Genomic DNA, 26,660 nt, shown 5'->3' on the forward strand with positions numbered 1-26,660 from the left:
ACAGTATATGCAGATGACTAATATACATTTGTGTTCTGAGCTTGTCCTTTACCACATGGTGATGTTACACATTTGCAGGTTTATTGCATTGCGTGTGTGTTTTCTGAAATAACATGTTTTTCATTTCTTGATCAGTCTTAGCCCCCGTTCCCACGGAGTAACGCGGCGCTCATTCTGACATGTAAACACGTGTCAGAGTGAGCGCTTCAAAACAGAATCCCATTGACTTCAATGGGTTCCGTCTCACATGCGCTACACATTGAAATCAATGGGAGGCTTTTTAACCCATTGATTTCAATGTGTAGCGCACGTAAGACGGAACCCATTGGGATTCTGTTTTGAAGTGCTCACTCTGACATGTGTTTACATGGCAGAATGAGTGCCGCGTTACTCCATGGGAACGGGGACTTAGGGCTTTGTATTTTTTCTGCAGATCGATTTCTGTGAAAAATGTCTGTGCCCTTAAAGGGCTTATTCACATGATACAGTCTTCATAGCCCTTGAGATGATGGAGGGTGTGCCTCACATATGAGAAGGCACACAACTCCTCATAAATAAGGTGGACCCCCTTACCAATGTTCTCTTATGCCGGGTTCATACAGAGTTTTTTGGTCCAGATTTTGAAGCGGGCAGCACCAAATTCGCCTGCCGTGGCTAGCCATAACTGTCGTGGCTTCCGACAGTTGCAGCTTTCCGCTCTGGATTAGGTCCAAATGAATGGGCCTAGTCCAGAAGGATTGTCTTGATACGGATGCTGCAGCGATTTCCGCCGTGGAATCCGAGTCAAGATAGGGCAGGTCGCTTCTTTTTTCCGCAAGTGATAAAAAACCGTTTGCAGAAAAAGGAAATGGCTGGCTCCCATTGAATTCAATGGGAGGTGTTTTTTTGACCCGGATTTTGGTGTGGATTCCATGTCAAAATCTGGGCCAAAAAACTCTGAGTGAACCGGGCATTAGGGAAAAATGTATATCAGCTTGTAGTTGGTATTTATTTTACAGATGCCAGATATCTGGTATAAACAATGGTAAATTTGGCAGGGCCATTGCGGCACAGATTCTTAAAAGTTGTATTCTTTGCACAAAGCCATTTTTACATCATTCTAGCCTTGTACACCAGAAAACTGTCATACAAAGTATAATAAATCTGGGCCAAATTTTTGGACTGCACACTTTTAACAGCTGTTAAAACGACTGACATGCTCTGAATGACCATGAAAAGACATAGAAGGAACTGCATGAATAGACTCTTTGATATACATGGGTTCTATAATGGCAGTGTGATGGATGTTATTTACTGCCATGTGAAGTCTCTTCAGTGGATTTGAACAGGCTGACTGGCCATTTTTCACAGACATTAGAGCCATGACAAAATGGTACTGTTGTGTGAATTTTTTTCTCTAGCCCCCACCATTCCTTAGCAAATATAGTTAGTTTTAGTGTTTCATATGCTAATTAGTCGTGTACTGTCAGGTGGGCGGTGTCAGGCAAGAGCAGACAAGAGGTGTGATTCTGACCTCTGACACTGGCTGCCTCTGAATCACACCCCCTGCCTGACGCTGCCCTTCTGACATTACAAAGGTGAAATAGGTCACCAGACTCAGAAACTAGCTGCACTTATTGCTCAGGAATGGTGGGGGATAGAGAGAGAATTTCAACTGCGCTGAAAGCAGTTGCTGAACTTAAACTGGTAGAGGTGGTATAGTACGGCACATCATTCCTGACAGAAATCTAGAGGCAGAAACCACGGCAGCAGCACCAAAACTTTCTGATATACTACAATTAGCTGCTGATGCTGAAAATGTTGTCTGTGGCTCCAAAATCCTCTCTGACAGACATTTATCACATGTGGCCTACATTTACTGCTGTGAGTTATGTCACAAATCTACACCAGTGCCAGTGTAGCGTGGGACTTCCAGGTGGGGAATGTGCAGTATACTCAGACGGACTGGAGTGTGCTGTACATACCCAGGATTTTGCAGCAGCTTCAGTGACGTCAGAGCAGTTGGAAGATCAGTTTCCAATGCTCAGAGAACATCCTTCATGTGATCAGAAGGAAATAAAGCAAAGAGTGTTCAGACTGAGATTTATTTCCCAACATATAAATTAGCCTGGAAAAGCGGGTCGAGAATTCAGAGGTTTTTTTTTTAATTTGTCTATTCAGCACAGACTACACTTTGCTGAAGACCTGCTCCCTTAACCCTGACCTGACGTCTTCTGATGCCTGACTCTGCCTCAATATTTGAATATGTATGGCTGGCTCTAGCCCTCCAGAAGCCACAGAACCTGACCACTCACCATATCTGACACTTCAAGGATAGTGGTTCCCAGGCATGGTACATACCCCCTGAGACTAGATCGTGTATTCCTGGGTACACGTATCACAGGTTGAGAACCACTGCTAAAATAGGTGTTTCTTCTGTGGAGTCAATTTTCAGGACTGATATGCTAATTAGGCTTCTACTGTTAAGTGGGTGGTCTCAGGCAGGAGCAAGCAAGTGGGCGTGACCCAGTGCTCTGGCACCCTGTACTTCTGATTGGATAGTGTTAGAGAGCTCTGAATAACACATAATTGCCTGAACCTGCCTGAGAGCGCCCACTTGACAGTAAAAAGCCTAATTAGCATATTAGGCACCAGAACTAACAGCACTGATTTCTCAGGAACAGGGGGGGCAGGAGAAATAATTCCAAATGTGCAAGTATCAGTGTAGCGGAGCCTATTAAAGAATATAAAGATCTGGACTTGATGGAGGTGGTGAAAAGTCCTCTTTAAAGGGGGATTCACACTGCCGCTGTCCGCCCTGTAGATTACATCCTAAACCCTGTGGAAACTGGACAGGGGACGGCTTGCCGGCAGTCAGCTGTAAAAGCCATCCATTTGAATGGGTTTTTAGAGGTAATCTCCAGGATCCGTATGCGGCCTCTCTGCCTGGAAACAGTTTTGGTTTTTTTTGCATGGATACAAAGTCGTACTTGCAGGACTTTGTGCCCGTACAAAAATGAACCGATTTCCAGGCGTAGAGGCTTCATATGGACACCAGTGGTTACCTTTAAAAACCCATTCAAATGAATGAATTTTAAAGCTGACCGCCGGCAAGCCGTCCCCTGTCCAGGTTCCCCGGTGTTTAGGACAGAAACCCTGGGGCGGACAGCGGCGGTAGTGTGAACGCCCCCTAACAGAGTTTCTCTTATTCCTGGTTCCTTTGATACTGGCCTGCTCATAACAGCCTGAAGCCATGAGGTGTCCCAGACCTGACATAACTATGTCTATTGAGGCTTGTCAGTGGCAGGCCTCAATACGTATATAGCGCTTTCCTCATACACTACAATACAGTACTATGGGATAACAAGCAAAGATTGCAGGTTCTACTCCCATACGGGGACAGACTCCCCTGAAATAAAGCTAATAACCAAATGATGCAATTCTCCCTCTTCTGCCTGTCATGTAGGGTCTGATATGGTAGGAATTGAGAATAAAGCCTAAGTACCCTCTTACTGTGGTGTCTGTGCCAGGAGCACCATACATGTGGGCACACACCATACACATCCCGGAACACTCAGCGAGCTCGGGCCTTCGTCCACTTACACAGAAGCGCTGCAGCCGCCAATCTCGCTTCGGCCGGCAGGGGGAGGAGCGGTTACAGATTGGCTGACCCCTTTGGTGGGCCGTTTCTGCTGGCACACGTGTTCAGTCAGTGTCTGTCTGTCTGCCATAGCCTGCCGTCTACAACCAGACATCATGCCCACCTTCGAACTCTTCACCAATGTGCCCCAGGGCGTCATTCCAGAGAATCTGCTCTCCTGTCTGACTGAGAAACTCGCTAAGGCGACTGGCAAGCCAGCGGAGGTGAGCGGCAGATGGCGGGAGGGGATGAGGTGGTGGTACCCTGCTAGAGGCGAGAAGTAGCAGGCCGCTCCTGCACCCAGAGGGAGGGCAGTGCCAGACATGATAGCACACAGTGCCAGACGTAATAGCACACAGTGCCAGGCATGGCTGCCAGGTATAACGCTGCAGGAATCCGCACTGATTTTATTGCATTTACTGTGATTTCTGACTTGTTTCTGGCATGTAAGTAGTTAACTTCCATAGACTAATACAATAGCCACATTTTGTCAGGCGTGGATACATTTGTATCACATCACCCCCTCCCTCATCTAAACACCCTGCACCCCTGCCAAGCCGCCTGTGTCCTCTGAGCTCAGGATGCCTCCATACTGTGTGGTGCATTATTCTTCACAGGTATGGCTGGACCGCACTGTATAGCCATACAATGACACGAGTAGCCCTACAACCTGACACCTTTAATAGGAACATCTGACTATCTAATGTTTGTGGGGTCCTCCAAACTCTGCCCCAACAACAAATGTTAGAAAAGCTGTGATTTACCTGCCTGATCCTTTGGGTCTCTGGGTGACTTCTGTCAGCGGCTTTCTTGTGTATGGTGGAGTTGGGTGACAGAGAGCATTCGCTCACCAGCCACGTAATATGTATGGCCACATTTAAAGGGGTTTTCAAAATATATTCTCAATATATAGATGATCCATCATCAGTATGCGATCTGGAGACAGGGGGTCCAACACTCAGGACCACTACTAATGATCTGGTAGAAGATGCTCCAGTGCTTAGAAATATTAGGCCTCTAGTATCTTTTGCTTTTCAGGCTAGAGTATAAATTTTGGTTGCTGACCAGATTGTGTAGCCTGAGGCTTGTAGACAGAGGGGACTAGACAGATTGCTGGACTGGGAAGGGGGAGTTGGGTGTTATAGTGGAATTAGGAAAATGTGCCAATGGCAGCATAAATACAGTGCGATTTGTGTCAGTGGAGCCAGAACTATTGTTGTTGATGTATTCATTGTGCCCCTTTCCCAGTGGCAGTATCATGTAATGCATGAATAACTTAGGCTGGTCTTACACGACTGTAGTTTAAGTCCGCAAATGGTCCACAATTGAGGGTTTTCAATTGCGGACCATTTGCGGTCACATTATAGTCAATGCGGCCTCGTACACCACCGGATATTTTATCCGTGGTGTGCCGGGCCGCAACCGAGGTCCGCACTTTTTGGAACATATCCACAATGGCCGACTCTATGGGTGAGTGTGGCAGCTCACGGACATCTGCGGAGTGTAAGTTGATGATCAGCAACTAGTGTTGCTGATCAGCAAGTTGCGGACCGCAAATGCATTACGGTCATGTAAGACCAGCCTTATACTGAACATAATACAAGAAAAAGGCAGCACTCCAAAAAATTGCAGGAATGCACTTGGCTTTGCTTGAGAAAGGCTCCTGAGCATGGATGAAATGTTTTACATCCAATAAATACCACTAAGATCAGTTGCAGACGACTGTGCTGCAACTGGCCTGCTGTGATTTAAAAGAATGAGGGGGACAAGGGGATGTTCCCATGGGCCGCCCGTGCTCAGGCCGTGCTTCTGCGGCTCTTTTCATTAAAGGGGCTCTATCATTGGGAAAAGTCATTTTTAACTAATCACATCATTGCATAGCCTTTAGAAAGGCTATTCCACACCTACCTTTGGTATGTAGATTGCCTCAGGGCTTGTTCACATCTGCGTCCGGTCTCCATTTATACAGGATTCCGTTTCCTGCCCGAAACTGGGCAGGAAACGGAAACCTGCAGGCATTTTTCAAACCCGTTCATTTGAATGGGTCTGAAAAGTGTCCAGCCTTGAGATCCGGTGAGCTTTTTATGCTCTCCGTGGCAAAACTGTTTTTTGTTTTTTTTAACCGGACACAACATGCAGGACTTTGTGTCCGGTTTTACACTCTCATCTGGTGAGCAAAGGAGCATCCTGGCACAAATAAAGAGAAGTACGGAGCATACTGTAGGGAGGCGCTACTAGTCAGCCAGTCAGTGCATACATTTCACTAATACAGGGGTTATACCAGTGCTATAACTGAGCTGATTTGTTGTAACCTCCAACCAAGAATTGTATGTGGAGTCTGATTTCAAGTTACATTGGTCCAGAAAAGAGAATTGTATGTTGAAAATATTGTATCCTGAGGCCATTGTGACTAGAGGGACCAATGTAATTGTCAGCAGATCGTGTTGGTGTCAAATGGGATCTGGGAATAATCTAATGGGTCTGTCACTATAAGGGCAGCTTAACATATTGGTGGTGCAAAAATGTCATCAATGGGCCTCTCTCCTGTAACTTAGTGGCCCCTACATTATACAGTGTTTCCTCAAGTGACACTCACATAGTGCCCCCACAGTTCTGTCCCTGACCTATCAGCCAAAGCCTGAATACAGTAGTAGTCAACTTTAAGATTCACATAGAATTGAAATTTGGGCCTGACGCTTGGGACAGCACCCAGACTGTTGGACTGTTCCGCTCAGCTGGGTGGCTCCACTACCATAAGCTCCAGGGCAGGTGCACAGTTTGCACTGTGGGTAAAGCAGCATTGGCCACTATCCCTCAGTATCTGGATTAACAGAATTAGGCATGTTGGATTTGAACATGCGTCATGCATTTTTCAGTTAGTAAAAAAGTAGTGCCAGGCATAGCTTTTCCCTTTCCAATAAGCATATACAGTATACATGACCACTGGATTTTTTTCTATTTAGCAGTACAGTAAAGAAAATGGAACCGAAAGTAATACATCTTTGTAAAAGCTGCATAATCACCTTTTCTTCCCAAAATCCATTATAAATAAATTGGATCTCCGTTCATTTTATCTCAACAGTACATCGCTGTGCACATCATGCCTGATCAAATGATGAGCTTTGGAGGAACAACAGAACCCTGTGCCCTCTGCAACCTGAAGAGCATTGGCAAGATTGGAGGTCCACAGAATAGAACTTACACTAATTTACTGAGTGACATTCTGCAAAAAGAATTGCATATCCCCCCCAACAGGTATAGCAGAGTTTTGTCATATAGCATATAATCCATATAACCTCTATGAGTTGTCTTGCAGCAGCTGGTCATAGTTTATCATTGGGACCATTATTCATTATTCTTTGGTGTAATTCTCACTGAAGTGTCCCTGTAAAGGGATAAAATCATACTGGTTTAAAGAGGCTCTGCAGGTAGAAGTAAAGCTTAGTAGTGCATTCCCTGCTTTCTGGAGTCCCAGTCACTGCCTTTGCAGAGCGTAGCCGGTTAATGGAAGCCAGAGTTAGTCATGTGACAGAGTTGGAGTGGCAGCAGGGGAGGCCGAGGAACAAGACTTCTGGTCTCTCCAGCTGAGCTTTGCAAAGGTAATAAACGGGGCTGTGTGAGAGCTGGTTATATATTAGATATAAAGCTTGTTCAGTGGAGGTCATGCATTAGTAAGCTTTGTTTTTTCCTGGATAACCCATTTAAGGCTAAAATGAGTTATGTACCTGCAATATTTACTCATAGCAAAAGTTCAAAATCTTGTACTAATAATTTTAAAAAGTTCTATTTTGGGAAGGTTTTTGAGATGTGGTACTCCCATCTTAGACCTTTCTATTCTTAGAACATTGTATTAAAATTCAATACTATCTTTGATAAATGAATGATTTGTGGCGGGTGGTCATCATTGTAAGATAACTTCACCAAATTCATGTTTGACCATGCACTATTTTTCACTATAACACACCTCATAAACTAGTCTAAGGGTGCATTCACACTGAGTAAACGCTAGCTTATTTTGTAAAGTAAAATTACACTTGTAAATTTTGCTATCCCATTGACTTCAATGACATTTTACAGGCGTATTTTTACAGGCGTATTTTTACAGGCGTATTTTTTACAGGCGTATTTTTACACTTGTAAAAAAATATCATTGAAGTCAATGGGATAGCAAAATTTACAAGTGTAATTTTACTCTACAAAATAAGCTAGCGTTTACTCAGTGTGAATGCACCCTTAGGCTGTATTCACACAGAGTAACGGCAGGCGTTTTTTGTGTGTTTTTTGCACATAGCGCCGTGTTAACGCCACGTAGCACCGCGTTAACGCCGTTCAACGCCACTGCAAAATAGCGCGGCGTTAACGCGGCGCTATGTGCAAAAAACACACAAAAAACGCCTGGCGTTACTCTGTGTGAATACAGCCTAAAAAGAAAACTCTTTATAAGTGCACTAAGGGTATGTTCACACTTAGTTTTTGCAGGCGGATTTTTCCGCCTGCAAAAACGCCTCCCATTCATTTCAATGGGAGTCACTTGCAGTTTTTTTTCTGCTAGCGGAAAAAATATGCAACATTCCCTATCTTCACGTGGATTCCGGGGCTCTAGAAACCCTCCTGCTTAGGTCCATTCATTTGATGCACTGCATCGGCATCCCATTGCAGCTAGCTGTGCAGAAAAGGTTTCTGCCGTGTGAAGTTACCTTAAGGTATATTTGCTTTTATTTTCCAAAAAGTAGCACCACATGTTATTTACTTGGGTTTATTTGCAGTATAGAAGAACTAAAAATAATACTAAACTATCTTCAGGCTGATCTGCAGGCAACATGATCTATTATGAATATATTTGTATGAATGTGGGTGGGTTAAGCAAGACTCTTACTCTCTCGTATAGGAGACCTGTCAGGATTTCTACTCAGAAATTCTGCTACAAGATATAAACCCATATAAGGCTGGGGTCCCACATTTCGAATACGCAATGTTTTGGCAAAAAACGCGCATTACAGTATCTGCAAAGTGGATGGGATTCTAATTCCATCTACACATTGCAGAAAAAAATCTGTTGCATTTTTGTAAATCGTAGCAATTCCATTATATCTACGGAAACGCAGTGAAAAGTGCTGCGGAAAAAAACACAATGGGTTTCTACCTCGGTCTTTTCCGAATCACTTTTTGGCTGTGGCTTGCTACGTGGGGCCTTAGCCTCACTTGGAGCTAACCTGGTCTCCATCTATCAAGTCCTGCAGCAGGAAGACTGATAGGCTTTAAATTCCTGTTTATTCTGGACTTGGGAGTCCTGTGGGTGGTTCTGATTTTGGAATGATAGTTATACTATATATGAATTTGCTGAATTAATTTAAGAGAGTAATTCTGAATATTTTCATGACCTATGGAGATCAGACACCGCATTCCTCTCTGCAGTGCTATTTTTTGACCTACAGTGTCATAGTTTACCTGCTTTTTCAAAACCCTAATTTTATAGTCTTGTCAGTGTTGTATTGTTTTTATGCCACTGATCACGTTGGGGGCAATTTATTAAACCCTGGTGAACCTTTCACCAGTCTTAATTCATTCCACACCAGGAGTACAACTCACTAGAGTTATCAAGAGGTTCTGGTCTCCTAGTAATTCTAGTGTACGTAGATGCGCCTTTTTGCAGATCTATGCTGGCCAGGGGCTGGTGTAAATTTGACGTATAACTCATGCCAGTTTTCTGATGTGAGTTATAGTAAATCTAGTGGACCGTGGCTTCTCTTCCCTGGCCCACCTAGATTCACACCCTGCCCACTGTCTAAAAAAGTGGTGAGTGAGGCACAGAGAAAAAAATGCAGCACAGTGTGCTAGAGGTGTGGCAACACATCTTGCATGTTGCTGCCAGGATTCTGGTGGAAACACAATAGTAAATGAGGGCCTTTGACTTGGAAATGGATGCTAAAGCTTATCTTCAGATCAGCCTGATTCTGATTTCTTGCCTGTAGAGCAGGGATCTCAAACTCGCAGCCCTCGGGACAATAGTTTGCAGCCCCCGGCGGACATCCCGACATCCGCCGTAATAGTACGGCGCATGCCGGGTGTGTAACTTTGGCGACCGCCCCGGACCGATCGGAGGCATTAACCCCTCTGGCGCAACGGCTAAAGGCACCGGAGGCGCCATTTTCCCGGCGGCGCATGGGCACCGCCATTTTGCCGATGATCGCCGGCACCTGGAGCAAGATCCAGGGCCGACGTCACGTTGCCATGACAGCCGGGAGCTTTTACATGGCTCCCAGGCTTGTCTGCAATCTCTTTTGCAGGCTGCTCTATGCAGCCTGCAAAAGAAATGATGATTTTTTTGCAATGCATTAGCATTGTAATGCATTGCATTAGTGATCAGACCCCCTGGGGTTCAACACCCTTAGGGGGTCTAATAAATGCAAAAAAAAAATTTTTAAAAAGTAAAAAAAAAAAAATATATAAAAAAAATATAAAAAGTATAAAAAAATTCAAATCACCCCCCTTTCCCTAGAACACATATAAAAGTAGTTAAAGAGGACCTTTCATCAGATTGTCAGGCAGTTCTATATAGTGCTGGAAAGCTGACAGTGCGCTGAATTCAGCGCACTGTCGGCTTTCCCGATCTGTGCCCCGGGTAAAGCGCTATTGGCCCTGGTACCGTAGCACTTTACAGTCAGAAGGGCGTTTCTGACAGTTAGTCAGGGACGCCCTTCTGCCCAGCAGCACCTATCGCGCTGTGCTGTGGAGCGAGGAGAAACTCCCCCTCCTGATAATGCTCGTCTATGGACGAGCTGTGTGAACAGAGGGAGGGGGCGTTCCTCCCCGCTCACACTGTACAGCAAGATTGGCGCTGCTGGGCAGAAGGGCGCCCCTGGCTAACTGTCAGAAATGCCCTTCTGACTGTAAAGCGCTATGGTACCGGGACCGATAGCGCTTTACCTGGGGCACAGATCGGGAAAGCCAACAGTGCGCTGAATTCAGTGGTAAACGCCGTAGCAGGAAAAATAGTCAAAAATGCCAAACTACCGTTTTTTCACTGTTTTGATTCTGATAAAAATTTGAATAAAAAGTGATTAAAGCAATAACATTCCCCGAAAATGGTAGAACTAAAAAGTACACCCGGCCCCGCAAAAAAACGACGCCCTATGCATATGCATAATATGACGACTTTTAGAGAAAAAAAAATTGGGAAAGCCTGATGCGGCCCAGCCTCACCCAGACTCTTCCTCCAGCGGCCCCCAGGTAAATTGAGTTTGAGAACCCTGCTGTAGAGGGTAAATAACCAGTTTTGGACAGTATCTTTACTGAATCACACAGCAACTGAGTATATAAGATAAATTGTGATACATTTCAAGCTGTACAGCCATTCTGAATTCCACAATGTAACCAAACAGTTTGGTTATAAACTGCATCTATGGCCTGATGTAGGTAGAAATAAATATATATAGAGAGAGAGAGAGATGTATAATTATTTTACTGTATTAAATGAAAGCACACATCTCAATCTTTGTGCTAGTTTTCTTTATTATTATTATTATTATTATTATTGTTGTTGTTGTTAAAATAACCATTCCATGCCCCAGTCCATCCACATGGTTCAGCCATAGCTTCATTTTGTGTATTGATTGGCATTGTTGTGGTTGCTTTTTTAATTTTGTACATGAGTTTCTGAAGGTAACACTGTCTTCATTTACAGGGTTTACATCAATTTTGTGGACTTAAATCCATGCAACGTGGGCTGGAACAAATCGACCTTTGCTTAACTATGCCTTAGTGCTTTATGGTCTGCAGACAAAGTGGCATCCACATAAGTATAATAAGTATTATGCCTGTGTAATACATTCCATACTTAATAAACATGATAAATAAAAAAAGGCCATTTGTATGTCAGTTTTTATTACTTAGTTTCAAGTTTGAATTGATTTTCCATGCTTCTTTAGAGAATGTTACATTGTTTATCTAGGTAAAAAATATGCAAAACTATTCTCCAGGATGTAATTAGGAGAACTGCCTCTGTATGCTGCCCTCTAGGGGCTGCCCCCTTAACATCATGCATGACTCACTCTGCCAAACTATTATCCCTGTGCTATGCTGAGAATGCTATGTCTGGAAAAAATGAGGATTAAAGAAAAATAATCTCATAACTAATATAGCAAACCCTTACACATAAGTCAGAAAGAGCTGTTGGAAGCTGTAAATCACTTTCTATAATGTTGACAGGAGCTTTATTAGGGTCCTGAAAAAGTATACAAAGTGCACCTGAAATATAACGTGGAGCCGCTCTCAACAGCTCATCATCATGGCAGTACAGAACATGAGGCACTACTAGTCTGCCAATCACTGCGTGCACTTCACTAGTACAGGGGATTTACCAGTTGGAACCTCTAGCCAAGCATCGTATGGTGAGCCTGATTTTTAAGATAATTGTATGTTGAAAATATTGGGGGAATTTATCAAACCCAAATTTTTGGTGTAAAAGAAGCCATAAATTAGGAATTTGTGACTTTTTTTTTTTTTTTTTTTTAGCTCATTTGTGGAAAAAAGGTGTTACTTTTTGATTTTTGCATCACTCAATCCACTTTCCAAAAGTTGGTGATAAAAGTAAACATGGTTAGCCTATCTAGCTGTCTGTATTCCAGATTTATCAATTGTGACTTTTTACAAAGTTGAAATGGGTGGTGTAAAAAGTGGAGTAACAATTCAGGACAGACATGTCAGACTTACAAACACAGCTAAATCATTAAGCACTGTGCAACATTTGACACAGATTATGCCAACATAGACTCCAGGAAAACTAACTTTAAAGGGGTTTTCCCAACTCGCCCGCTCACCAACTAGCAGGGTGTATGCTCTGTTCACTTCCTGGTTTACTCGGTGAATTGGTGGGCAGGGTTTCATTTGCTGTCTACCAGACAAAGCCAGCTCTGCTATCTCTCTTCATAGCAGTACATGTATGCAGTCAGTAATGAGGGATGGTTGTAAATAAATTAGCAAAGTATCAATGGAAGATGCACAATATGAAGCTGATATAGCAGAGCTGAATTTGATAGGTGATGAGAATCCCAAACGTACATGCCACAAGACCGCGAGTCAGCTTGCAATATACTCACTTTTAGTTCTGTATTTAATGGACTCCCTGTCTCAGCCCTTATCAGCAAAATTCGCTGACTGATAACTGGAAGAGCCAGAGATAAACAGCTCAGAAATACAAGCTGCTCCGAGCACTCAGCTCCCCCTCCCTCCTGAGAGCAGGGAGTTATGTCACTTGTCCTGGGCGGAGAGATAAGATCATCCCCAGGTCCGTGGTTATGGAAACAGTGTAAACAATGAAGTGGATAATCTCAGATAGCGGCCAAACAAAGCATCTTTGCTGAAGCAATGTATTTAGGAAAAGTCTTAAATCCACATAAACTAGCAGTATAGATAGGATCCTTTGTGATGGGACAACCCCTTTAATAATTCCCTTAATGATTATTTTCCCCCAATGTATTCTGAGGACATTGTAACTTGAGGGATCACTATATTACAAAATAATCCAATAAATATAGATAAAATAGTAATATAGATAAACATAAAATAGCAATGTCCAGAAAAAATGTCTAAAAAAGCCTAAAGTAATCTGTGTCTTTAGGCTGGGGCCCCAAGCTATGAATATACGATGGATGGGGTTAGCCAGAATTGCAGAAAAAAAAATGCTGGATTTGCACAATGTGGGACCTCAGCCTAATGAAGTTTTCCAGCCTCAAATGCATTTCTCATTCTGATGACCTAGTCACAGGACAAGGACTATTCCTTGAATAGGAGCTGCCCCGCACACACTCCCAATCTACTGCTGTAACTTCTGTAGGATGTGGGATCCGCTGATTTGGGCTGTGTCTGGGTGGGTAGGTTATCGGTATGAAAAAAGTTTTCTGCAATGTGCCAGAATCTCATTTACTATGCTGGTAATGTAAAGAAGCATCCTTCTTTTCCCAATGTATTTCTGCATCAGCCAAAAGCACTGTGTTTCTAGAACATAGGGCCTTAGCCTTAAATGGTAGAGGGGTTGTCCAGGAATTGGGACAACACCTATGGAGGATGAAAAAAAAACCATATTCACCAGTCCCCAGTACGTCCATTCTGTCTAGCACCGGGGGTTGATGGTGGAAGTCCTGCACTCCAAATGACTGCTGAGACATGGTAAGGAACCAGGGACTATTAGATTAGCCAGATGTTTTCTGGGAGCTACTCTATTGTGTTTTAGCAGCAAAATGGATGAGAGTTAAATATAATTTGCATGATGCATAAAAAAAACTGCTGCACAAATTAACCTACCGTATTTTCCGGACTATAAGGCGCACATGAAAACCTACGATTTCCTCAGAAATCGTAAGTGCGGCTTATAGTCCGGTGCGCCTTATATATGGATGGAAGCGGCGGCAAAGTCTGCGTGCCGCTTCCATACATACATAAAAGGCACCGTAAGGGTGCATTCACACTACGGAACGCCGGCGTGTATCACAGCCGTACACGCCGGAGTTACAGCAGGGCTGCCGGACACTTCCTATTCATTTCTATGGGAGCCGGCATGCGAGCGCTCCCCATAGAAATGAATGGACAGACACTTCCCATTCATTTCTATGGGAGCCGGCATGCGAGCGCTCCCTATAGAAATGAATGGAAAAAAGCAGTCCATTCATTTCTATGGGGAGCGCTCGCATGTCGGCTCCCATAGAAATGAATAGGAAGTGTCCGGCAGCCCTGCTGTCACGCCGGCCTGAAACAGAACGTGAAACTTACAGGGCGGGCGGGCATTCAGGCCTCCTCTTCCTCCGATGTTCCGTCCTTCTCCTCCGGCGCTCGCTGATAATGGCCTGGGCGCATGCGCAATATCATAATGCTTCTACTACGGCTACTGCGCATGCGCCCAGGCCATTATCAGTTAGAGAGCGGCGGAGGAGGAGGACGGAACATCGGAGGAAGAGGAGGCCTGAATGCCCGCCCACCCTGCACCGCTCGGTAAGTTTCACATTCTGTTTCAGACTTTTATTTTAAAACGGGGGGGTAGTTTAATCTAACTTTTACGGTTGGGCTCTATCAGCATGATTTTGCTGATAGAGCCCCTCCTCGCCTGCCGAGCGCTTCCAATAGAAGCGGCTGGCACGCGGGGGTTAAGCGGCCGCTGTCAAAGTCTGCCTGCCGCCGCTTTCAATAACATATAATGCGCACCGGACTGCGGCTTATAGTCCGGTGCGCCTTATATATGAACCGAGACGGACTATAAGGCGCTCATGGGCAATGCGGCTTATAGTCCAGTGCGCCTTATAGTCCGTAAAATACGGTATAGTGCAGGTTTTCCAGTTGCGACATACCAGTTACCTTTTGAACTCCATTTGAAGCGATTTTTACCATGGCAGAATTCAGGAAGATGCACTGTTGTTCTTCCAGTATGGAATCAAAAAGTAGTATCATGGCCCATGTGAACATACCCTAATACAGATACAAAATATGAAGTTTTTGTGTTTTTTTTTTTTTTTTTTTTTTTTTTAAATGCAGTTTTTCTACTTTTATTAGGTCATCTTTTGCAAGATCATGCAACAATCATGTACAGATGACAGCCACGTGGCAGGAAATATTCAATGAGGTCCGCTCTACTAGTCACTGTGACTGTAAAAGATGTATATCGAAACAATTTGAATGGCAATAGTTGAATTGCATCAAAGGCTAAAAAAGAACCGTACAAATCACAAGTCTATTTTACGTTATCTCATTGTAAAGACCAAAGAGAAAACCATTGCAAATGACAACTACTAAATAATCATTTCATGCCAAAGAGAGACATCTGATCTAGGGGAGAACTCTCAATGACTATAAATCAGACAGGGTTGAGGGGATATTGTCACTCCATAGGGAGAGACCACCATATAGGTGTGTGGAGTCTTAAGCCATGAGTGCTCCACTGCAAAGGAACATGGGAAGAACATGCAAATCTGACTTCCATGATGTAATTAGGATGCCTGTGCCTCAAGTATGCACACCAATAGAGGGCGCTGACTGAGAATGTGCAAGTCTATCTTCCATGATGTAATTAGGAAGACAGAGTCTCAGTCAAGAAAGCCTATAGAGGGCGCTCCCTTTAAAGAGGACCTTTCACCACTTTTGGGCACATGCAGTGTTATATACTGCTGGAAAGCTGACAGTGCGCTGAATTCAGCGCACTGTCGGCTTTCCCGATCTGTGCCCGGTGTAAAGAGCTTACGGTGTCGGTACCGTAGCTCTTCTATGGTCAGAAGGGCGTTTCTGACAGTTAGCCAGAGACGTTCTTCTGCCTCGCGGCGCCTATCACGCTGTACTGTGGAGCGGGGAGGAACTCCCACCTCCCGCTCCTGATAATGCTCGTCTATGGACGAGCTGTGTGAGCAGAGGGAGGGGGCGTTCCTCCCCGCTCCACAGCACAGCGCGATAGGCGCCGGGAGGCAGAAGGACGTTCCTGGCTAATGGTCAGAAACGCCCTTCTGACCATAGAGCACTACGGTACCGGCACCGTAAGCTCTTTACACCGGGCACAGATCGGGAAAGCCGACAGTGCGCTGAATTCAGCGCACTGTCAGCTTTCTGGCAGTATATAACACTGCATGTGCCCAAAAGTGGTGAAAGGTCCTCTTTAACATCATGCCGACCTTCTCAGAGGCCTTTGTTTGCAATGATGTTGGGATTTAACCAGATACGGTCTTCTCAGCCAAGCTGACGAGATGCAAGTACATCGAAACAACCGTCCATTCATTTCAATGGGATCTTGTGTCCATTTACAACCAAGTCTGTTTTTTTTCCAGCTGACAAAAAAAATCCTACATGCAGGACTTTTCTGTCCATTAGAAAAAAAACAGACGGTAAGTGTCTGTTATTTTTTTAGCATTGAATTCTATGGGCAACAGTCTTATAACTAACTGATAGCCATCAGTTTGTGTCCGTTATGATAGGTGTCCAGTTTGTTTTTGTTTTTTTAAATGGGCTCCTTCATAACGGAATCCAACAGTAGTGTGAATCCTGCCTAAGCTATTTGAAGACCCGTATGTGGGGTGGTCTTGTCGTTTTGTCTGCCTGCAGCTATTGCAATGTTTGAAGATGCCCTAATATGACATGAGAAAGCAGCGGACCTTCTTGTACACCAGATAACAAGTATCGCTACAATCTCTCAACCTTTTATAGTTATGTACATAGCAATGCAAAGAGTGTTGTCACTGCAGAGGAATAATTAGTTATTTTTGAAAACCTGGATAATACACATAATGATATGATAATGATGGCATAGAACATGAACAATAAACACTGTGAGACCATAAAAAAGATATTACACGAAAGAAATAATATATTATGTGATGTCACAGTACATAGATAATAAGCACAGTTAAATCACAGTGCAAGGATCATAGGCGTAGTGTTGTCACAATACCAGGATAATAAATGTAATGATGTCAAAGTAAAAAGAAGAGAGGCGCAGTGATTACACTTTTGGGACAAAAAAATGTAGTGATGTCACAGTACAGGTATTATAAAATCAGTGATGTCATACTGTAGGGATAATAAATATAGTGATGTCACAATATAAGGAAGACAGTAATATTGAACTACAGCGATAAAGAAATCTAGTGACGTCACAGTACAGTATATAATACAGGATAACAAAATTGTGAAGTCATGGAACAAGGAAATGTGCATTATACAGATAATAATCTAGTGAAGTCACAATATAGTATGCAATAAAGGATCTTAAAGACTGTAAGGTCACAATACAAGGAAGTAAGACAGTGATGTTTTATGACAAGAATAATAAAAATCTAGATGTCACAGTACAGTATGTAATAAAGGCTAGTAAACACTGTAAAGTCAAGTTACAAGGTATGATAAAGTCACATCAAAAGAAACCAACAGTGTTAAAACACATACAGTAATACACAGTAATACACAATATTGTGTCACAACATAGAGATAATAAAGACTGGTACGGACTTATAAGGTACAGGGTTCTCTAAGACTCAGGTGTGAATGTAACCCCTGCACTCCCTACCACTACACCCATAATAATCGTATTCTTTATCTGTAATGTTGCTCATCACAAAGATTTTTTTTTATGTGCTGCCAAGTCTCCAGTTCAGATTGACACCATGAAAACCAATCGGAGCAGAATCATGTGAATAAATGAGGAACAGTTGGGTGTGGTGAACAGGATGCACAGTACATAAGGGATGAATTTGTATGACAGTCTGATTTGTTTCCAAGACTGAAGAGAAAAGCCGCATTCATTATTAAAAATATTTCATTATTCATCATCATGCCTATATTTACCCTGCACACTAATATAGGCCAGAGCTCCATACCCAATAACCTCATGACCGACCTGTGCCAGCTACTTGAACAGGCCATGGATGTGCCAGCTAAGGTAAGGAATTGGATTCAAAGAGAGTGGAAATGACTCGGGGAATTGTACATTTATAGTCAGCCATATACAAGGGGTTATTACGCTGTTACTTATTTTAGGGGGAGCTTTTAGTGAAATACTTTCTATGCAAAGTCTTTACCACTAGTAATACTAAGATATCGCAGCACATCCAAGTGATGGGTGGAAATAGCAAATTGATTTGTATCAAGAAGAAAATTCTTACGTAAAAGACATTCTCAAGTGCTGATACACGGAGCACGTCCTGTTTCTTTTGAATGAGGTATTGAAAGTATTAGTATTAGATGAAAAAGCTAAAGACTGTCTCATCTCCAGATCCTAGGGAGACATATAGATGTGTCTGGTACTAAACACCACAGTCCTAAACACAGCTGTCTATACAGAGGAGAATAAACAAATAATATGTCAGCTCACCTTCGTGTCCAGATACTTTGATGTAAAGGAGAATGTACACTGTTCTTGTTAATTTCAGGTGAAACTTTGCATAAAGGCATAAATGGTATGCACGGAGGTTGTATGCCTTTCAGCCCAGGGTGATAATATACTTTCTTGAAGTCACCATCCAGCACACATTTTTCAAGTTTAAATAAAACTCAGCCTTTAATTCTCCATTTTAGAGTAGGAAAACATCCATTACAAAGTTTAAAAAGCGCTCAGCATGGCCAGCATAGGAAGGAAAAACGCAGCGTCCGGCTGACGCGTTTCGGAGCCCTTATACTAGCTCCTTACTCATAGCCTGAGTAAAGAGCTAGTATAAGGGCTCCGAAACGCGTCAGCCGGACGCTGCGTTTTTCCTTCCTATGCTGGCCATGCTGAGCGCTTTTTAAACTTTGTAATGGATGTTTTCCTACTCTAAAATGGAGAAATAAAGGCTGAGTTTTATTTAAACTTGAAAAATGTGTGCTGGATGGTGACTTCAAGAAAGTCTATACAGAGGAGTCAATGTGCTTGTGCCGAGAACACTCACACATTGATGGCCTATCCTATAGGGAATGTGTCACCAGAAAATTTCTTTTGTTTTAATCAAGTTTTTATGTTCCATATCATTTTAAAGAATTTTGGTTATGCAATTTTAAATTTTCTACTTCACTATCTATATATATAAAAAAAATCCTGAAATCTTGTAATTTTCTGGCCACTACACTTAATAAAAGGCTGAAATTTCCAATTTTCTGGACATGTCTTTTTAGCATTCAACTCATTATTATCATAGGTTTGCAATGTTTCACAACCTGATTTAAATTAATCAAAAAATATTACATCCATGAAAAATTTTATTTTTCCATTTTAATAAATTTCCCAGGATTTCTGAGGTTGCTTTTCGCATTTTCATTATGGGGTACTGAATGCAGATTGATGGGGGAAAAACTATATTTTTTGGTTTAAGCACAAGTACAATATAACCAATGTGAAAAATATTATCCGTATGCACCATAGATCTTGTACATTGTCCTACTGATAGGGAATTTAGATTGTAAGCACTATATGGGACAGTGGTGGACAATGGCTGTAAAAGTGCTGCGGAATATGATGGCCCTATAAACGTAAGCATAAAATACAATAAATAGGTGATACATTTCTTTTACGGCCTTAAAAACCTTTCTAAGGTTGAGGCCTCCTGTTGCGGAAACGCAGCTTTTGTTGTTGCAGATTTTGTTTCAATTTTTTGTTCCAAAGCCAAGAATGTCTACAAAAGGAATGGGAAATATCTAGGAAGCTTCTTATGCTTCTACCTTGTGCTCAATCCATTCCTGGCTTAGGCTCAAAAAACAGCAACAAAATCTGCAACAACAAAAAAACTGTGTTTCTGCAACTTTAGGGTGCATTCACACGGAGTAACATGCCGCGTGATATGGCATGTATACGGCGTGTGAGACTTTGCGCGCCGTAAAAGCTCTCATTGATTTCAATGAGAGCCTGGATCGTATACACCGCGTTATTTTGCGGCCGTGATTTCGCCAAATCACGGCCGCAAAATAACACGGCGTATACGATCCAGGTTCCCATGGAAATCAATGGGAACTTTTATGGCGCGCAAAGTCTCACACACCGTATACGTGCCACATCACGCGGCACGTTACTTTGTGTGAATGGACCCTTAGCCTAATTGACTCACTTTATTCTGAATATTTTCTCTGTGCTGTTGTAAACACTTTAGGCATACGGATATACCGTAGTATACTATCTTACAGTATATTGCTTGCGTCCTCTTCTGTAGGCCTTTGCAGTGATTATTCACCCTGATCAACAAATGACTTTTGGTGAAACAAAAGATCCATGTGCTTTATGTAGTCTGCAAAGCATTGGAAAGACTGGTGGTCCAAAGAATGCAACCTACTCCAAAATTCTGTGCGAGTTTCTGAGCAAACAGCTGCAAATACCCCCTGACAGGCAAGTCTATTGGTATAAATACTGAATTCCTTTTTATTCATGTTCTCAAGGAAGCAAGGGTGAATAAATGAAATTGCCTCGGTAATAAAAATGCATTGCCAATATATCCAAATGTCAGATTCCACAACTACGCATATTATCAAAATGGTTCATCCAGAAAGTGGGAGGAATTTATTAAGACTGGTGTTCTGTACATCAGTCTTATTCAAGTCTCCTGCTGTTGTGAGAAGCTCTTAAATTATTATGAAGCTTCATGTGCGCCAGAATTGAACTGGCAGTCAGGAGCTGGGATAGATTTCAGGTCTTTCGCCAACTCTCTGTAGTAATCTTACCTTAAAGAGTAGTAAGTGGGGCATAGAAGGAACAATGTGGCACATCTTTGGCACAAGAACGGACCGTGCACCAGAGATCCAGAAAACTGGCTTATTCAGGTTAGTAACTTTAGGTTAATGTTTCCAGGGTGCTCTATTCGTCAGGCCCATGGTGGATATACAGTATTTGTTATATATAACTGATCCTTTGATATGATTTGTATTCTTTGTAATATAAAATTTGTTTTATGACATTTGTTTCATCTTGTGATATAGCAAATGAACGTGATTCTATTTTGTAGTTTGGTAAATTCTACCTGTATGAGGCCCTTTGTACAATTCCTTGTCTGACATTTCTGCAGGCAAGCCCAGTTTGTTATCAGTTTGGCAAAGAATGAATAGTATAAATTCTGAGTGAGTCTGATGGCCGGTATTTACCAGCATAGCACACCTTCTGTGTAAATAAGGCTGTATTCACATCTCTATGAATGTATTCTGCTTTTGCCAACAAAGTCAAAGTCGCCCATTTTTATTTAGTTGCTTTAATTGGGAACAAAGTCTGTGAAGTATGTTTAAGGGCCCCTTTACACGGAGTATACGCTCGCTGATTCTGAACGTGTAACATCACATTGAAAGCAATAGGGAAAAAAGCAGCCCATTCATTTCTATGGGAAGCTCACATATGCCGGCTCCCATAGAAAACAATGGGATCTGTTCTAATGCTGCTGGTTCGGAACATGTTATACGTTCAGAATCTGCTACTGTATACTCCGTGTGAAGGGGCCCTAACAGGATTCTTCCATGTGTTCAAGGCTGCAGTTCCAGTCCGCTGCCCTCCCCAAATCGAGACCTTAGGCCAGTTGTACATGACTGTGTGCTAGCCGCTGGCCGTGATTGAACGGCAAAGTCATTGCACGGGCGACACATGGATGTCATCTGTGTGCCGTCCATGCTTCCGCAGTCCCATTACTTCAATGAACAGGAGCAGCGGAAGCACGTTCACAAAACCGGACAGGAATAGGATCTGTCCTTAATTTTTGCTGCCTGGACTGTTATCTCACACATGGGACTGTGTAATTGAAGGTTGTGTGCGTGGGCTGAATGAACAATGAACCTCGTTATGGTCGTCTGCAAGGAGCCTCAAAGTAATATCTGTCAAAGCATAAAGTGCAGGAGGGCTGCCACTAATCAGTTAAAGTGTAACAAAATTTTCAGACAGCGTGTGCTTTTCTGTCAGTATTTGTGTCATAATTAAATTTTGTAATATACTTTATTAACAAATTTTGGATCCTTTCTGTGAAATCCTGCATTTTTCACTTTCATTTGCTTCTGTAATTAAAGCTGTTTCTGCCTCTCCCTGAATGCTGCTGTGTATGGGAATAGAGGCTGTGTAACATGTAGAGAAAATGAGGGTAGGTCACTTCAAACAGTTATAGCTTCGACATTATGCAACATACAAACTTGCTTTTCATGTTATATGAAAGAGATGAAAAAGGAGAGTCTCTTCTTTCATATGATACTAAGATTACAGTCGGGATTAGGATATTTATATGCAGCTGTATAATACAGTCATGGCCAAACGTTTTGAGAATTACACAAATCTTATATTTTCACATGATCTGCTGCCCTCTGGTTTTTATGTGTGTTTGTCAGATGTTTTTATCACATACAGAAATATAATTGCAATCATATTATGAGTAATAAAAGCTTATATTGACAGTTAGAATGAGTTAATGCAGCAAGTCAATATTTGCAGTGTTGACCCTTCTTCTTCAGGACCTCTGCAATTCTCCCTGGCATGCTCTCAATCAACTTCTGGACCAAATCCTGACTGATAGCAGTTCATTCTTGCACAATCAGTGCTTGCATTTTGTCAGAATTTGTAAGTTTTTGTTTGTTCATCCTTCTCTTGATGATTGACCACAAGTTCTCAATGGGATTAAGATCTGGGGAGTTTCCAGGCCATGGACCCAAAATCTCTATGTTTTGTTCCCTGAGCCATTTAGTTATCACCTTTGCTTTATGGCAAGGTGCTCCATCATGCTGGAAAAGGCATTGTTGATCACCAAACTGCTCTTGGACGGTTGGGAGAAGTTGATCTTGACATTCTGGTACCATTCTTTATTCATGGCTGTGTTTTTAGGCAAGACTGTGAGAGAGCCGATTCCCTTGGCTGAGAAGCAACCCCACACATGAATGGTTTCAGGATGCTTTACAGTTGGCATGAAACAAGACTGGTGGTAGCGCTCACCTCGTCTTCTCCGAATAAGCTGTTTTCCAGATGTCCCAAACAATCGAAAAGGGGATTCATCAGAGAAATTGACTTTACCCCAGTCCTCAGCAGTCCACTCCCTGTACCTTTTGCAGAATATCAGTCTGTCCCTGATGTTTTTTTCTGGAGAGAAGTGGCTTCTTTGCTGCCCTCCTTGAGACCAGGCCTTGCTCCAAAAGTCTCCGCCTCACAGTGCATGCAGATGCACTCACACTTGCCTGCTGCCATTCCTGAGCAAGCTCTGCACTGTTGGTAGCCCGATCCCGCAGCTGAAACACTTTTAAGAGATGGTCCTGGCGTTTGCTGGACTTTCTTGGGCGCCCTGGAGCCTTTTTGCCAACAATGGAACCTCTCTCCTTGAAGTTCTTGATGATGCGATAGATTGTTGACTGAGGTGCAATCTTTCTAGCTGCGATACTCTTCCCTGTTAGGCCATTTTTGTGCAGTGCAATGATGACTGCACGTGTTTCTTTAGAGATAACCATGGTTAACAGAAGAGAAACAATGATGCCAAGCGCCAGCCTCCTTTTAAAGTGTCCAGTGGTGTCATTCTTACTTAATCATGACAGATTGATCTCCAGCCCTGTCCTCATCAACACCCACACTTGTGTTAATGGAGCAATCACTGAAACAATGTTAGCTGGTCCTTTTAAGGCAGGGCTGCAATGATGTTGAAATGTGTTTTGGGGGATAAAGTTCATTTTCTAGGCAAATATTGACTTTGCAAGTAATTGCTGTTAAGCTGATCACTCTTTATAACATTCTGGAGTATATGCAAATTGCCATTCGGAAAACTGAAGCAGTAGACTTTGTAAAAATTAATATTTGTATCATTCTCAAAACTTTTGGCCATGACTGTATATATGATATAAAAATCTCAATCCCAACTGTGTTTTCAACCAATGTAGTGATATCTCTGGAAATAATTTAGATAGCACAGCAACCATAGTGCTAAGCAGAAACAACTCTCAAAACATCAACAAGAGAAAGAGTGAAAAAATACAGGATTTCCCAGAAAGGATCCAAAATTTGTTCATAAAGTATGTTATGAAATATGTTAATGACACAAATACGGGTAGAAAATCAAAAGTTGTCCAACCTGGTTGGTGGTCCAGCCTCTTCCTCAGGTACAGTTGTTCCAAACACACCTAACGCTAGGTTAACTTGTGCTGGGCTGGGAACCCAAATGATGGAGAGTCGGAACGCTAAAATAGCAGTTACCTGAGGTCAGTTTGGATTCCGCTGTTTTTATCCTGAAACTGGCAGGGAGAGAAGTCCTCCATGCAGGACTTTTTTTCTCTGCCGATTTTCGGCGGTTTCTGCAGCAGTCTTCACCAGAGACTCCAACACATATGTGAACCTGCCTACCCCTAACCTGTCCCAAAGCTAGGGATACAAAATATCAATGCAATGATGTCACCTTGTTATAGTCTCAATAAAGTGAAAGACACAAAGTAATGATAGTACTGTAATAGAAGAAACTCAAAATTAACCATCATATCAGTCCAGTCACAAAACAAAATTCTAGATATGTGTCTGTCGCGCTGCCCAAGTGTGCAGTGATAAAAGTTCAACAAAGAATAGTACAATATTAGAACCACACATTTGAAGTTTATAGAGCTATGTCAGCCTTACCCTATACAATGTTGTAGTGATATTTCTACCTTAGCTTGTGTAGCCGCTTTCATATATATGATTTCCATTGTATTTTTCAGGGTTTACATCAACTTCATTGATATAAATGGAGCTAATGTTGGCTGGAACGGTTCTACCTTTGCCGGAGTTGCTCTATAACATATTGGAATAAGGCCCTTTGTACCTGCAATGTACAGTAGTTTTTCTAATTATATTGTATATTATTCAATAAACAATAGACATTCAGTGTTGTGTATGGACTACTCTTTTACTATTTATACTGCTATCTCTTATGTTCAGTATTGATGATTAAATCTGATGCAGAACAGAAGTTGGGAGACTGATTTTGCTTAAGCTTATATGTGTTCTATGACATTTTTACACTTTATTTATTTCTTTCTATTTTTAAAGAGGACCTTTCACCACCTCCAACAACTACAGTTCTTAGCATCTGTTAATAATTGTCTGATTCTAGTGCAGTGGGAATATGCCCGTATAATGCCCCCCTCTGCTTCCACAGTATAAAGTGCCCTTCCAGTTGCCCCACAATATAAAATTCCTCTCCTGGTGCACCCACAGGTTAAGGTGCTCCTCCAGCTGTAACCATAGTTTAATTTCTTCCCCTAGTTCCCCCACAGTGTTATGTCCCCTTCCAGTTGCCCCCACAGTCCCCCTGCAATATTATGTCCCTCTCCTTGTACCCCCAAAGTATTATGTCCCTCTCTTGGTGCCCCCACAGTATAGAAGAAACATTATACACAATAATACTCACCATGCCCATTCTGTTATTCCCTTCAGGGAGTAGGTGTGATGTAAATGACATCACTACATCATGTCTACTGCTCCCGGACCAAAAACTTGTGCCAAATGGTGAGGCAGAGAGTGGACGGCTCCCTGCTTCACCATAATATTCAACTCTTCTGTGTCCTCTGACCAAGAATGCACCTGGAATCTGAGACTGTCCCGCTGAATCAGGGACTAATGGGAGGTATGCCAATGCAGCCAGTTACTGGCCACCACTGTCTTGTGTCACACTTAATGGCATCACCACACAGAGGCAGTGATTGGCTGCAGTAGTCACATGTCTGTATAGCACATTACTTTTAAAGATACTTGTAAAGATAAACCATCAGGGTCCAGCAAATGATGCACTGGATCTATAGTGGATTTAAGAGGTGGGTAATGGATGGTTTGTTATTTTACATTTGCTGTTTCTTTTTTTAAAAAACTTTCAAACAACTAATTTAATCCCTTAATATCACCCCTGTCTTAAACCTGAAAGGGATTTTCCCAACAAACAACTTTTTGAATTTTTTAAAGGTAGTCTATCATTGCTTCTAGCTGCTTTAAACCACTCCTATAGTGCTGTAGGTGCTGTTAGCAGAATCAAAACTTTACCTTTCATATGATATGAGCAGCTAGGGTGCGGGAGGCAGAGCCAGAGCCAGCAAAGCCAGCAGCAGCAGCCCCGCTGCCAGGTACATCCTTCTCGCAGCGGATTCCCCCTCTTCTGCAGCCTCTTATGGTTTCTTCTCTTTGCTGTGAGCACTTACTGGGGAGGGAGCACTTCCCATCAAATGTCTGCAAAGTTAGCTGTGCAAACCCGGAGCCGCCTGTCCAGTGAGGGAGCCGCTCCGCTGTAGCATTACACCTGAAGAAGGACGATGGTACTGCCCGAAACGAGTAATGTGTGTGTTTGTCAATAAAGCCGTAACTTAAATTTACAATAAGCACAGTTTTATCTGAGTACTGGATGAATTTGTATCCGGTTTTGGTCCGTATAGTTGTCATTGGTTAACTTTCATACGGGGTTTTTTGGTTCAGAACCTGAGGCGGAGGCTGCCTCAGGTTCCGGTCCAAAATATGGGTACCGGCATCCAGTTGCACACTCTGCTCCAGATTAAACCCAAATGAATGGGCCTAGTCGGGAGGAGAGAGTGTCTTCAGGCGGATGCGCGAGGCAACTCCACCTGAAGAATGATCATGTCCATTCTTTTTTCTGGGAGC

General features: G+C 42.6%; 2 protein-coding genes across 2 annotated transcripts; both read left to right on the top strand.

Annotated features, from left to right (window-relative positions):
* The first annotated feature begins 3,659 nt into the window (after positions 1 to 3,659).
* Positions 3,660 to 11,475, top strand: LOC142204671 (macrophage migration inhibitory factor-like). The gene is made up of 3 exons (XM_075275979.1): positions 3,660 to 3,843; positions 6,702 to 6,874; positions 11,304 to 11,475. The coding sequence occupies exons 1-3, from the start codon at positions 3,736 to 3,738 to the stop codon at positions 11,368 to 11,370; spliced, it is 348 nt and encodes a 115-aa protein (XP_075132080.1). The 5' UTR covers positions 3,660 to 3,735; the 3' UTR covers positions 11,371 to 11,475.
* A 6,443-nt stretch (positions 11,476 to 17,918) lies between these two features.
* Positions 17,919 to 24,812, top strand: LOC142204694 (macrophage migration inhibitory factor-like). The gene is made up of 3 exons (XM_075276001.1): positions 17,919 to 18,026; positions 20,263 to 20,435; positions 24,734 to 24,812. Exons 1-3 carry the CDS (start codon positions 17,919 to 17,921, stop codon positions 24,810 to 24,812), a joined length of 360 nt encoding a protein of 119 aa, XP_075132102.1.
* The last annotated feature ends 1,848 nt before the right edge of the window (positions 24,813 to 26,660 follow it).

The sequence above is a fragment of the Leptodactylus fuscus genome, chromosome 1 (genome assembly GCF_031893055.1).
Source record: "Leptodactylus fuscus isolate aLepFus1 chromosome 1, aLepFus1.hap2, whole genome shotgun sequence".
NCBI classification, from domain to species: Eukaryota; Metazoa; Chordata; class Amphibia; order Anura; family Leptodactylidae; genus Leptodactylus; species Leptodactylus fuscus.